Source organism: Otolemur garnettii, unplaced genomic scaffold, assembly GCF_000181295.1.
Source record: "Otolemur garnettii isolate 467f Iridium unplaced genomic scaffold, OtoGar3 scaffold00145, whole genome shotgun sequence".
NCBI lineage: Eukaryota > Metazoa > Chordata > Mammalia > Primates > Galagidae > Otolemur > Otolemur garnettii.
Genome location: NW_003852540.1, coordinates 2781812 through 2794013, shown reverse-complemented (window position 1 = coordinate 2794013; position 12202 = coordinate 2781812). Strand labels below are relative to the sequence as shown.

General features: G+C 37.4%; 1 protein-coding gene across 1 annotated transcript; it reads right to left on the bottom strand.

Moving 5' to 3' along the window:
- Nucleotides 1-9693: 9693 nt before the first annotated feature.
- LOC100949286 (olfactory receptor 1A1) lies at nucleotides 9694-10623 on the bottom strand. The gene has a single exon (XM_003799070.1). It carries the CDS (start codon nucleotides 10621-10623, stop codon nucleotides 9694-9696), a length of 930 nt encoding a protein of 309 aa, XP_003799118.1.
- Nucleotides 10624-12202: the final 1579 nt, after the last annotated feature.

The following is a 12202-nucleotide window of genomic DNA, read 5'->3' as shown; positions in this document are numbered from 1 at the left end:
TCCATGTTTTTGTATGAGACTGCAGATTCTTATTGTTACTGAGTTCAACTTTTATTCCATGATGGTCTGAGAAGATGCATGGAATAATTTCTATTCTTTTAAACTTACTTAGGTTAGACTTATGGCCTAAGTTGTGATCGATTTTGGAATATGTTCCTTAGACTCATGAGTAAAATGCGTATTCAGTTTTGTTAGGATGAAATGTTCTGTAGATGTCTGTTAGGTCCAAAAGTTAAATAGTTAAATTTAAATCTAAAATTTCTTTGCTAAGCTTCTTATTGGAGGATCTATCTGACATTGCGAAAGGATTGTTAAAATCTCCACCTATGATGGAACTGGGAGAGATCAAGTTGTTCATGCCTGTTAGAGTATCTCTTATAAATTAAGGTGCATTCTGGTTGGGTGCATAGATATTGATAATTGAGATCTCATCATATTGGGTATCACCCTTAACAAATAAAAAATGCCATCTTTATCTTGCTTATTTTTATTGGTTTAAACTCTAATGTATCTGTGAATAAAATTGCAACACCTGCTTTTTTCTGCTTTCCTTTTGCCTGGAATATAGATGACCATCCCTTCACCCCTAGTCTGTATTTATCTTTTAAACTAATATGCAATTCTTGAATACAACAGATGTCTGGTCTGAGTTTCTGTATCCAATCAGCCAATCTGTGCCTCTTTAAAGGACAATTTAAGCCATTCACATTGATTGAAATTATTGATAGGCCTGGTGAAGTATTGGTCCTCAAGTTGCTCAAAAGTCCAGTAGACATTTTTAATCCTTTTGCCACTGTGGAAGTTGGAATTTGATCAAAAGTTTCTGGGTGAGTTTTATTTGTGGTGGGGGAATTACACTGGTCATTATGGAGGATAGGTTTGAGAATTTCCTGCAGAGCTAGTTTAGTTATGGCAAATTTCTTCAACATGTGAATGTCATTAAATTTCTCCATCTTAGATGAAACTCAGTTTAGTTGGACACAGGATCCTGGATTGGAAGTTATTTTGTTTTAGGAGATTAAAAGTCGATGACCATCCTCTTCTAGCCTGAACGATTTCAGCAGGGAGATTTGCAGTTATTCTAATACTCTTCCCCTTGTAGGTTATGGTTTTCTTACGTCTGACTGCTTTCAGAATTTTCTCTTTCATCTTAACTTTAGTGAAGTTAATTATGATGTGTCTGGGGGATGTCTTGTTCAGGTTGAGTTGTGCTGGGGTTCTGAAACTATCTGCTATCTGAATTTCAGAATCTCTTGGCATGTCTGGAAAGTTCTCTTTCATAATTTCATGAAGAAGAGCCTCTGTGCTTTGCAAGCAACTTTGTCGCCTTCAGTAATTCCTATAAGGTGAATATTAGTTTTCTTTGAATTATCCCAGAGCTCTCTGAGAGGATGATCCATTTTTGCTTTCCATTTCTTTTCATCTTTGCACTCTTGGGTTTGTTCAAGAGCTTTGTCTTCAATGTCAGAGATCCTTTCTTCAGCCTGTTCCACTCTGTTACAGAGGGATTCTACCATATTTTTCAGGTCTTTAAGGGCTACAAACTCTTACCTCAATCTTTCAAAATCGTTGATCATTTTATCTTTCAAATTGTTGATGTCTTGAAATTGTTGATTGTCAAGATATCTTAAGACATCTTTTGAATAATTTCTTGAAGTTCTAGCTCTTTCCTTTCTTCCATTCTGTTAATCTTATTTGCTATCCAAATTCTGAACTCAATTTGTGACATCTCAGCCATCTATTTATGGATGGGATCTTCGGATGCATCTGCCACATCCTTCCTTGGGCGGGGGGAGGGTCAATCTACTCTGGTTATTTATACTACTGGAGTTTTTCTGCTGATTCTGCCCATGCTGGATTTACTCTGTTTGGCTAGGTGAGCAGGTAAGAGGAAGTTGGGTTGGGGGCTCTGGGAGTAGTATTTTACTAGCCCTTTTGGGAAAAGGCTGGAACTGGTGTCTGTACCTTTTCCCCTCGAGCTTTGCCAAGGATATGTATAGTGCTATGGTCTAAGAGCCTGGGGGTCTGCGTATCTCTATCTTGTTTTCTGCTGGTCTCTGTTCTAGCTTAGAAAATCAATTACTTTGGGTTAAAATCTCAACTGTGGAGAAATATCAGTGATTAAGTCACCTCGCCCCTCGCAGGCAACAGTTGGGAAAGGAAAACCACACCTTCCCACAGTCACATCCCCAGGGTACCACTTTAGATAGTTCTCAGGTGATTGGCCCAGTTTAAGAGATCTAAATCAAATGTCCCAGTCAACACTGGTCTCAAGTGGGGGAGTTCAAAAGGTCTCTGGTAACTATACAGCAGGGATCTCTGGCAGCTCAGATATGACTCACTCCGGTGCTCCATGGGGTCAGAAGGACCTACCCAGCAAATAATCTATGAAGGTTGATGCCTCCTTCCCCACCTTGTACCTTTGTCACACCCAATCACTGGAGACCCTGCAGGGCTGTGACCCAGTTGCCCGATAAGTGAGTGTGGCAGGGCTTTGTGTCTGCCAGAGTCAAAGTAGAGTCAATGCCACCTCCACTCGGTTACTGCTCTTTGTCCCCAGCCAGCAAAGGGAGCTGAAGCCTGTCTGTCTCAGGCACTCAATGACAGTTGGAGAATGTTCCACCTGAAGACAATTAGGCCTGAGAAAATCCAGAGAGCACCAGGGATTCTCCCTCAACCACCAGTTAATTTGCCCAGTTCAAGAGATCCAAACCTATTGACCCGATCAGTGCCCACTCTCTAGCTGGAAAGCTCACAAGGTCTCCAGCAACTAGATAGTAGGAATTTACTGGTAGCTCAAGTGTGGCTCACTCTGATGTTCTGAGGAGTCAGAAAGGCCCATTCAGTAGATGATTTGGAGTAAGGAGGCTGATGTCTCTTTCCCCTCCCCTTGCTTGCCCTTCACCACCGGACTCTGGTAGCCCCAGTCTCTGGTAACCTCACCACCAGTCTCTGTAAACCCAAACTCTGTGGCCCAGTCTTGTCCAATAAGTGAGTGTGTCAGGGTTTTGTGCCTGCCAGAGTCCAAGTAAAGTCAATGCCTCCTCCACTTGGGGACCACTCTTTGTTGCCAGCCAGAAGAGGGAGCTGAAGCCTATCTGCCTCAGGCACTCAATGGCAGTTGGAGAATATTCCACCTGGGCTCAATCTAAACATGGAATTTGTTTTCTTGAAGTTGTGGCTTGCCTCGGTGGAGAAGACATGCATTTATCTATCTCTTCTCTCAGCTCGGCTCCCCTCCTTCAGCTTCGTTGGGTTCTTTCTGGCAGTTGTCTCTCCCTCTGAACTGGAGTTCATGTTGAAAACTAGCTCCATTCAGCCATCATCCCCTGTTCCTCCATATTCTTGTTGAATGTAAAAATTAGAGTTAGGGAAAATAGCCAACCCAAGGATTTAGCAAAGTACAAAACACATTGAAACCAAGTGAACAAATAAACAGACAAAAATGCTACCAGACACACAAGCACACAGATGCACAATCAGAAGCAAGTAAACAAACAGACAAAAAAGAAAACAAAACAAAAGACAAACAAATAAAAATAATAATAAAAAACAACCACAAAAATGGTAATCATAAAATGATAAAAAAGCAAAACAAACAAAAAACTGGGGTTATTGGGGAGAGACTGGGGAGTAACTAGCCAAAGGATAAAAAATTTTAGTTATACAGGAGCAATAGGTTCAAGAGATCTAAGGCACAGTATGGTGGCTATAGTTAATAATACATTGTGTTCTTAAAAAATGCTAGGAGAGAGGGTGCAAAGTGTTCTCATCACAAAAATGATAACCATGTGAGGTAATGCACATGTCAATTTATTAGATTTTGTCACTCCACGATGTATATATACTTCAAAACATCATGATACCCATGATAAGTACATACAATTTTACCTGTTAATTAAAAAAAATCACCACTATTCTCAATAAAAATGTCTTTCCCTGGGAAACTGTCAAGCTTATAGTAGCAGATATAAGTTTGCAAGTTTTTAAAACTTGAAAGCTTCAATTTTATCACTGCTGAAAAATTTTGTCAGTTGCTTTGGTTGAAGTCACAGATTTGGCTGTTTTATTTCAATAAATGTCTGCCAAAAATCCAAGTTTGAATAACCATTGTCCTTCAGTTGTCATTTAATGTAAAATAGCATTCTATGAAAAAAGTGACTGGTTTAGGTTGCAACTCACATATGTGCTGTTCCTTGAGACAGGAATTGTATTTTGGCTGTAGCAGAGATGCCTTATGTGAACTTCACATTGAGTACTCATATTAAAAAAGATATGTATTTAAGGATCAAAATTTAATAAAAGTAATAATTCTTACTGCTTCATCAAGGACTTTTTTTTTGACAGACCAGTCTCACTCTGTCACCCTGGGTAGAGTGCTGTGGCATCCTAGCTTCCTTTGGTAGAGACAGGGGTCTTGCTCTTGCTCAGACTGGTCTCAAACTCCTGAGCTGAAGAGATCCACATGCCTCAGCCTCCCAGAGTGCCAGGATAATAGGTGTGAGCCACTGTGCTGGCCCATCAAGGACCTTTTTAAATGAAACTAGCCTTAAAAAAAAATTACTGCAAGTATGTGATGTGAAACAAGGACTACTTAGTAGTATTTTACACCACTACCTTTGATTCAGGGTAAGGACCTCGTAGTGCCTTGATTCAGGGTAAGGACCTCGTAGTTTTACCCATTACTGCTTTTTCATCATCAGTGTAATTATGACATGAAGAAAAATAGCAAATAATCCTGTAGTGTTACTAGGCAAATAGTTTTCATTTCAGTGACCTCTGGAAAGAATCTCTGTCCCAGTTCTTAGGGGGAATGCTTTTAACTTTTCCCCACGTATGGGGAAATGTTGGCTGTTGGTCTGTCATATGTGGCTTTTACAATTTTGAGACATGTTCCTTCTATGTCTAGTTTGTTGAGAGTTTTTATTATAAAAGTGTGCTGAATGCTGTCGAATGCTTTCTTTGCATCTGTTTAGATGATCATGTGGTCTTTATTTTTGTTTCTGTTTATGATTTGATTTGGTAAATCAAATTTGTTATGTATGGTGAGCCATTCTTACATCCCTGGAATGGTGCCCACTTGGTCATGATGGAGTACTTTTGTGTGTGTGTGCAGTTACATTCATTTGGTAGTACTTTATTGAGTATATTTGCATGTATATATAGAAGGGATATTGGTCTGTAGTTTTCTTTTTATGTTGTGTCCTTTCCTGGCTTTGGTATCAAGGTGATACTAGGTTTGTAGAATGAGTTGGGGAGAATTCCCTCTTTCTTGATGTTGTGAAATAGTTTCTGCAGTATGGGTACCAGTTTCTCTGTGTAGGTCTGGTAGAATTTGGCTGTGAATCCATCTGATCTGGGTTTTTTTTTTTTTTTCTGGAAGATTTTTTTAGTACTGCTTCAATCTCACTGCTCATTACTGATCTGTTCAGGAATTGTACTTCTTCCTGATCGAGTCTTGGGAAGTTCTGTGTTTCCAGGAATTTATCCATTTCCTCTACACTTTCTAGTTTACGTGTATAGAGATTTTTGTAGTAATCATAGATGATGTTTTGTATGTCTGTGGTATCAGTTGTAACAACACCTGTTCCATTTCTGATTGAGCTTATTTGGGTCCTTTCTCTTTAATTCCTGGTTAATCTATTAAGAGGTGTATCAATTTTATTTAGCTTTTCAAAGAACTAACTTTTTGTTTCCCTGACTTTTCATGTTTTTTGTTTTTCATTTCATTTAGTTTGGCTCTGACTTTTGTTATATTATTTATTTATTTATTTTTGGTGGCATTGGGTTTGGTGTGCTCTTTCTTTTCCAGTTCATTGGGATGTGAGATTAAGTCGTGATATTTCTGATTTTTGCCTGTGGACAGTTGAGGTTATGAATTTTTCTCCTTAGGTTTTTTTTTTTTTTTTTTTTTTTTTTTTTTACTGAGTCCCATAGATTTTGGTAGTTTTTGTTTCTTTTGTTGTTCAGTTTATACAAGCTCATGATTCCCACCTCTGCCAGAGCCCAACCACATTAACATGGCTAGAATGTCCTATCTGTTTGTCAAAGTTCTAGCCATATTTCCTTCAGTGCACACATCCCAATTTCCTTGGATATCTCTCTTTATTATTTTGTATTCCCTCAATGGCCATCTGTGTAGTTTGGGGAAGATCACTGGGCATGAGGAAAACTGGGCCCAAATACCTGGATTTGCATCTTTCTAATTGAAAGATCTGAAATAAGTTATTTCACTTTTTGGAGATTTGACTTTCTTATCTGTGAAGGAGGGCTATTACTATCTATGATACAGGACTATTTTGAACATTAAGAGACAATAATACATGTGATAAAACAGCTGCTTGCATACGTAGGTGTATCTGATACTTAATGAAATGTCTACTTTTTCTAAACCTACATGGCATGTTTTGAACTTTCTTTGTAATAGCACCTATATCACTTTCTTCGTCATTTCCATTTTTTCAAAAACAAATCTTTATGCCCACTCAATAGTACTGTGACAATGAACTGTCATGTGTCTTTACTGATATTTTTAATAAATAGAAGAGAGTCACATAGTTTGACTTCGAGAAACATTCAGCCTAGATTGTACAAATGTCTTTCTTCTTCCATTAGAGTCCTCCTTCTCCATTATGACCCCCTTTCTTGAAATCTAGTCATTCTATAAGTCTCTTTAATGATTTCATCTACTTCTGTAACTTATCAGGTTTTCTCTGATCTTTTCTCTGTTTATATTGCTCCAGAGTATCATATCTTCATTCTACTGTTTAATACCACTGTAAGAGTCAAAGGAACCCTTAAAAACATTCTCCAAATGGAAATAATTTTTCTGAAGTTACTCTGTTGTTGAAGCTCATTCTCAGAACATTGAAGATACCTCCTTACTTAACCAACATCTTTCATAAAAATTACATTGCCTTGTTTCTATTTCCAATTGCCTTTTCATCTAGAGCCTATGTTTACATCTACATTCTCTCTTCTCTAGATTGCTTTAAGAGATGTCTACCTAAATTTCTCATCAGTTCCCCTCCTTCCTTACTGCTCTTTGTCTACCCAATTCTTGATTTAAGACAAGCTCTCATCTTTGTTTCATGCAGAGTTTTTGTATGTTTATCTATCTCTCTATCTCTCTGTCATCATTTCATAAAAACCCTTGGACTCACCACCCATTCTGAAAATTAGGACCATAGTAATAATCTGCAATATCTAACTATGTAATATCTGACTTTTATTTCCTTATTTATTACTCTTGTTTTTCTTTTATCCTGAATCCTGTGTTCATCTTTCTTTTGTTTTCTTTTGAATGCACTTTTATGCCTTCTGTATACATTCCCCAAATGTGTATTTGTATTTTTGGTTGTTTTAATTGTTTATAATCTTATAAAAAGGGTATCAATAATCATCTTTTGGACTACTTCCTAGTCCTCGTGGAAGTAACTTAGTCCTACAATTTATATACTCTGAGTGATCTTAACAGCCATCTTTGTAACACACTGTATCCTATGAGAGAATTAATGTACACAATTACGATCTAATAAAAAAAAGAAAAAAAAGTCAAATAAAAAACAGCCATCTTTTTCTTTGTTAGTTTCCTTTGTCTAATTCCTTGTATTAAATCTTCTTGGTTTAAATATGTGTGAGAGGGACTCTACCTAACAAATTCAAATGTTGTGACCTGGTTGTACCCTGGTTGTACCTTTTACCTTAAATAAAACAAATAAATATACCATCTGTGATTTCTGTTTCCTGAATGAATACTAAATGACCCTAATTGACCTGCACGCTATATAGTCTTTTCCAGACTTTGTCAATCTGAGGGATTAGTAAATAAAGTAATTCAAATTAAAGTGTTACCATTGTTACAGGACAACATGTTTGACAGAATTGAAAGAAGATGGTCGAGACAATGACCTGACATGCAGGTGCAATGATCTTTATTTGAAGTTAAAGCTATAGATATACTTATAGATTTTTATGGTTATTATAGGTAATATGTGTAGAGTAGCAAAGAAATAATGTAAGTTTGTCCAGCAGGTAGGTGATATGGAATTCTCTTGAGTCTGCATTATCCTCGTTGGTGCTTATTATTTCACTATGGGAATTATCTGACATATTTCATTCCATTTGAGTTTAGCCTTAACAGCATAATTAACCTTGTTTAAACATAACATTGTAGGATTAATTTATTCATTTAACACACTTTTACTATGTGCTAGTAGTGTTCTAGCTGCTGAAGGCACAGAAGTCTACAGGACAACCTTTACACCTGGGTGCAGAGAGATAGACAATAAATCAATTTATGTAACATTTTCATCACCTGGCCTTGGAATTTCCCTAAATGAAATACCTTTATTCTTTCAATTTGGTCATTCACTCACGCAGTTTTATATTCATTTGTAAGAAAATATTTTTTGGTTAAAAAGAACATAAGTGTGATAGTTCTCATTCTTGATGTTTTAGGGTCCTAGAAACCATTAAAAAGTCACTACTGTCTTTTTCCATCATCCATGGAAAAATTCTTGGCAATGTGAATTACCTACAGAAAATAATTTTATATTTTTAATGGTGATTAAGTAGATGGTTAAATAACTAACACATTATTTTAAGGTACACTTATCCTACCTCTTCAAAATATTATCCAATTTGGAATTATGAGATTTATGGACAATCATTTGTGCTATTAATATTTTGAAGAAGTTTTATAATGTTCTTATAAATAGGATCAAATCATAGATAGTGGAGTTTCTTAGTAGTTATTTAGTGACCTGCTAGATTATGTATTTGGGGGAATATCACCTACATAATCAGGACTAGTCACCAGAATCAAAGTCTCATATTCCCTGGGCCATGGTGGAGAAATGTGGTCATATTATTTTTGATACTGTTATGTTTTATTATATGGCACTCAATCTTTTTAATCGCTGGAGCTTTATTTCATGTTATAATGAATTAAATCAACACTTTTTATATCAATTAAATCAGAATATTTATTCCTTAAAATTCCTAAAATTCAATAAGCCTATTGATAACTGTCATTTTAGTAAGATTTTAGAGAGAGTTATGTTATCTTGGGATAATTAACTATGAAATAAGCATAAAAATAATCCCTCAGGCAGTTTCTTTAAAGGTTTTAAGGATGGTAAGTAATGTCCAGTCTGATTATTTCTAATTATTATCAGATTACTTTTTAGAGACTAATAGTTTCATTCAATCATTCTCTCTACCAGCATTTATTTGATGCAGTTTATCTCCTGCCCTTAGAGGCTTATAAGCCTAGTGGGAGTGATTAAACATACAGTCAAATAAAAACTGACATGTGAATAGTGGCTTATATAGATTTTGGAGCAGAAGCTAGTGTGATCCACGCACCCTATGGCACTTGTTTAGGAAGTTATTATTATTCCTAACATGTGGATGTGGAAGTTGAGGCTCATACCCTCCCAACTTTACTCTGATGGTCAGTAGCATGTGTGGGACATGAATACAATGCTGCCCCTCTGCCAAGCAACAGAAATGTGTTGACAGTGACCAATTCAGTAAGATGTCTCATCAAACTATTATATAATTTCTGAGAAAGGAGTTTCGGGATGGAAAGATAAAAGGTGGATTCATGTAGGGTAATGACATTGGAGCTGGATTTCCAATTGTATCCTAATTGGTGACTATGCTATCCAATGTATGATCTCACATGGGTTATGTGGAGATTCTCATGCTGAAGAGTTTTCTCAAAGAAGACTTCATGTCCCTATTTCTGAGACTATAAATGAAAGGATTTAACATTGGGGTCACTGCCATATACATCACAGTTAGCACTGCATCTTTTAGACTGTAACTGGTCAGAGGGCGGAAATACATGCCCATGACTGTCCCATAATACAATGAAACAACTGTGAGGTGAGAACCACAGGTGGAGAAAGCTTTGAGAACACCCTTAGTGGATGGAACCTGCAAGACTGTGGAAAAGACATGAATGTAAGAGATAATTATGAACAATAAGGGAATAGAGAAAACACCAACCCCTAGATACATCATCTTCACATTAAAGTGGATGTCAGAGCAGGACAGCTTGAGCAAAGGGGTAATGTCACAGTAGAAGTTGGCCACCACCTGGTTGCCACAGAAGGATAGATTAGCTGTGAGCAGAGTGTGGGGGAGGGCATTGGCATTCCCAACCACCCAAGACCCAACAACTAACAGAACACAAGTCTTCGGGCTTATAATTGTTGTGTAATGAAGTGGGCGGCTGATGGCCACAGCACGATCATATGCCATGGCAGCCAAAATATAGCTGTCTGTGTTACCCAAAGCTATCATGAAATACATCTGTGTTAGGCATCCCCCAAAGGAGATGGATTTGCTGCCCAAGAGATGGTTGACCAGCATCTTAGGGATGGTTACAGATGAGAAGAAGATGTCAACTAAGGACAGGTTGGCAAGGAAAAAATACATAGGGTTGTGAAGGCGAATGTCAGAATGAATAGCCAAGATGATGAGCAGGTTTCCAGTCAATGTGATGGGGTAAATGAACAGGAAAAGGAAGAAGAAGAAATCTTCCTGCTTCTGCTGATCTGTAACACCCAGGAGGATAAATTCCAGGGTAGAGGATTGGTTTTCTTCCCTCATGGCTTCTTCAGCATGAAAGGGAGAGGAATGTAGAATTATTAGTGCATTTATAGCATGTAGTCATCCTTCATATCTATTACTTCTGACTCAATTGATCAGCTGTCTCTACCCCTGGGCCCACTAAGTACAGAGATATCCAATACTTTAGGGAAAAAATTAAGGAGAAAGTCCTGTTGCTCAAAGGGAATGACTATTTGTCATTCGTACTGGACAGTTATGTCTAACAAGTGAGCAATCTGTGAATCAGAAGTGCCCATACTCCCTGATCCCAGCACCACTGCTCAAACATTTAATCATTTAATAAGTTGTTAAATTTCATTTTCCCTAGTCTAGGCCTCATGGAGAAATCTTAAGTACATGACCAATATAGTTATCCATTCATTCAACATATAAGACATAATCTCTCTTCTCAAGGACTTAAAATTCAATGGAGAAGTCAGAAACATACACTGATTTTATTACACTTCCTAAAGAATGGGCAGCATTTTGAAGTTTTTGACAAAATACTCCAGTGCAAAGGGTCTATTGGTGAAAGGACCAGCACAGAAATTAGAAATTGTTCCATTGAACAAATGCAGAATGTTCTCAGAGTCCAGGAGGTAATGGTGACTACCTGGGGAGATTATATATTGCAAGGAACATTGGATTTAGGTTCTACCAAAGCCTATTGGATTTTCTTACCAGGTCTCTATTTTCAAAGTAAACTTTCACTACTTCCTTTAATAGATTTTATCTTCTTGGAAAAATCCTCAAATATATGTAATCACAATGCTTTTCCTTTTAGTCTTCTCTTTCTTTTTTCTGTTTGAGACAGAGTCTCACTTTATCACCCCCAGTAGAGTGCCCTGTCATTACAGCTCTAGGAAGCAATCCCTAATTCTTGGGCTCAAGTGATTCTCTTGCCTCAGCCTCTTGAGTAGCTGGGACTACAGGCACCTGCCCAAATGCCTGGCTGTTTTTAGAGATGGGGTCTTACTCTAGCTTAGGCTGGTCTCGAACTTGTGAGCTCAGGTGATCCACCCACCTTGGCCTCCCAAAGTGTTGGGATTACAGGAGTGATCCACTGCACTTGGCCTTCTCTTTCTGTTCTTAATTATTTCTTTGGTGACTCATACAACTCCATAGCAGCTTCAACAACTGGTGTAAAGTCTCAGGTTTGTATCTGTAGGCTTGATCTCTTTTCCCTGTATTTCCACATTCAGGCATCCTGCCAACATGTCTGAACAAACAGCACATACTGCATATTCAATATAAGATGATTGCAAAAATTTCTTTTGTGGGGGGGAAATAGGTCTTGTTTATTTTCATATCTTCTGGATTATTGTAGAGATTGGTTCATTATATGCACCAATGAGTCTTTACTCAATATTTATTGAGTCAAATCCAGGTTTATTTCTTGCATTCCCCACATGTAGGATGCTCATAAGCACAATCACCCACTTTAGGTCTCATACTTCCACATCTAATCATGTTGATTTCTCATTTAAAATAATTTCATGATTCTGCATTCCTAATTATGGTAATGCTTTAGCTTAGATCATCATCCTTTTCTACCTGAATTAGTGTAATGCTAACTGAG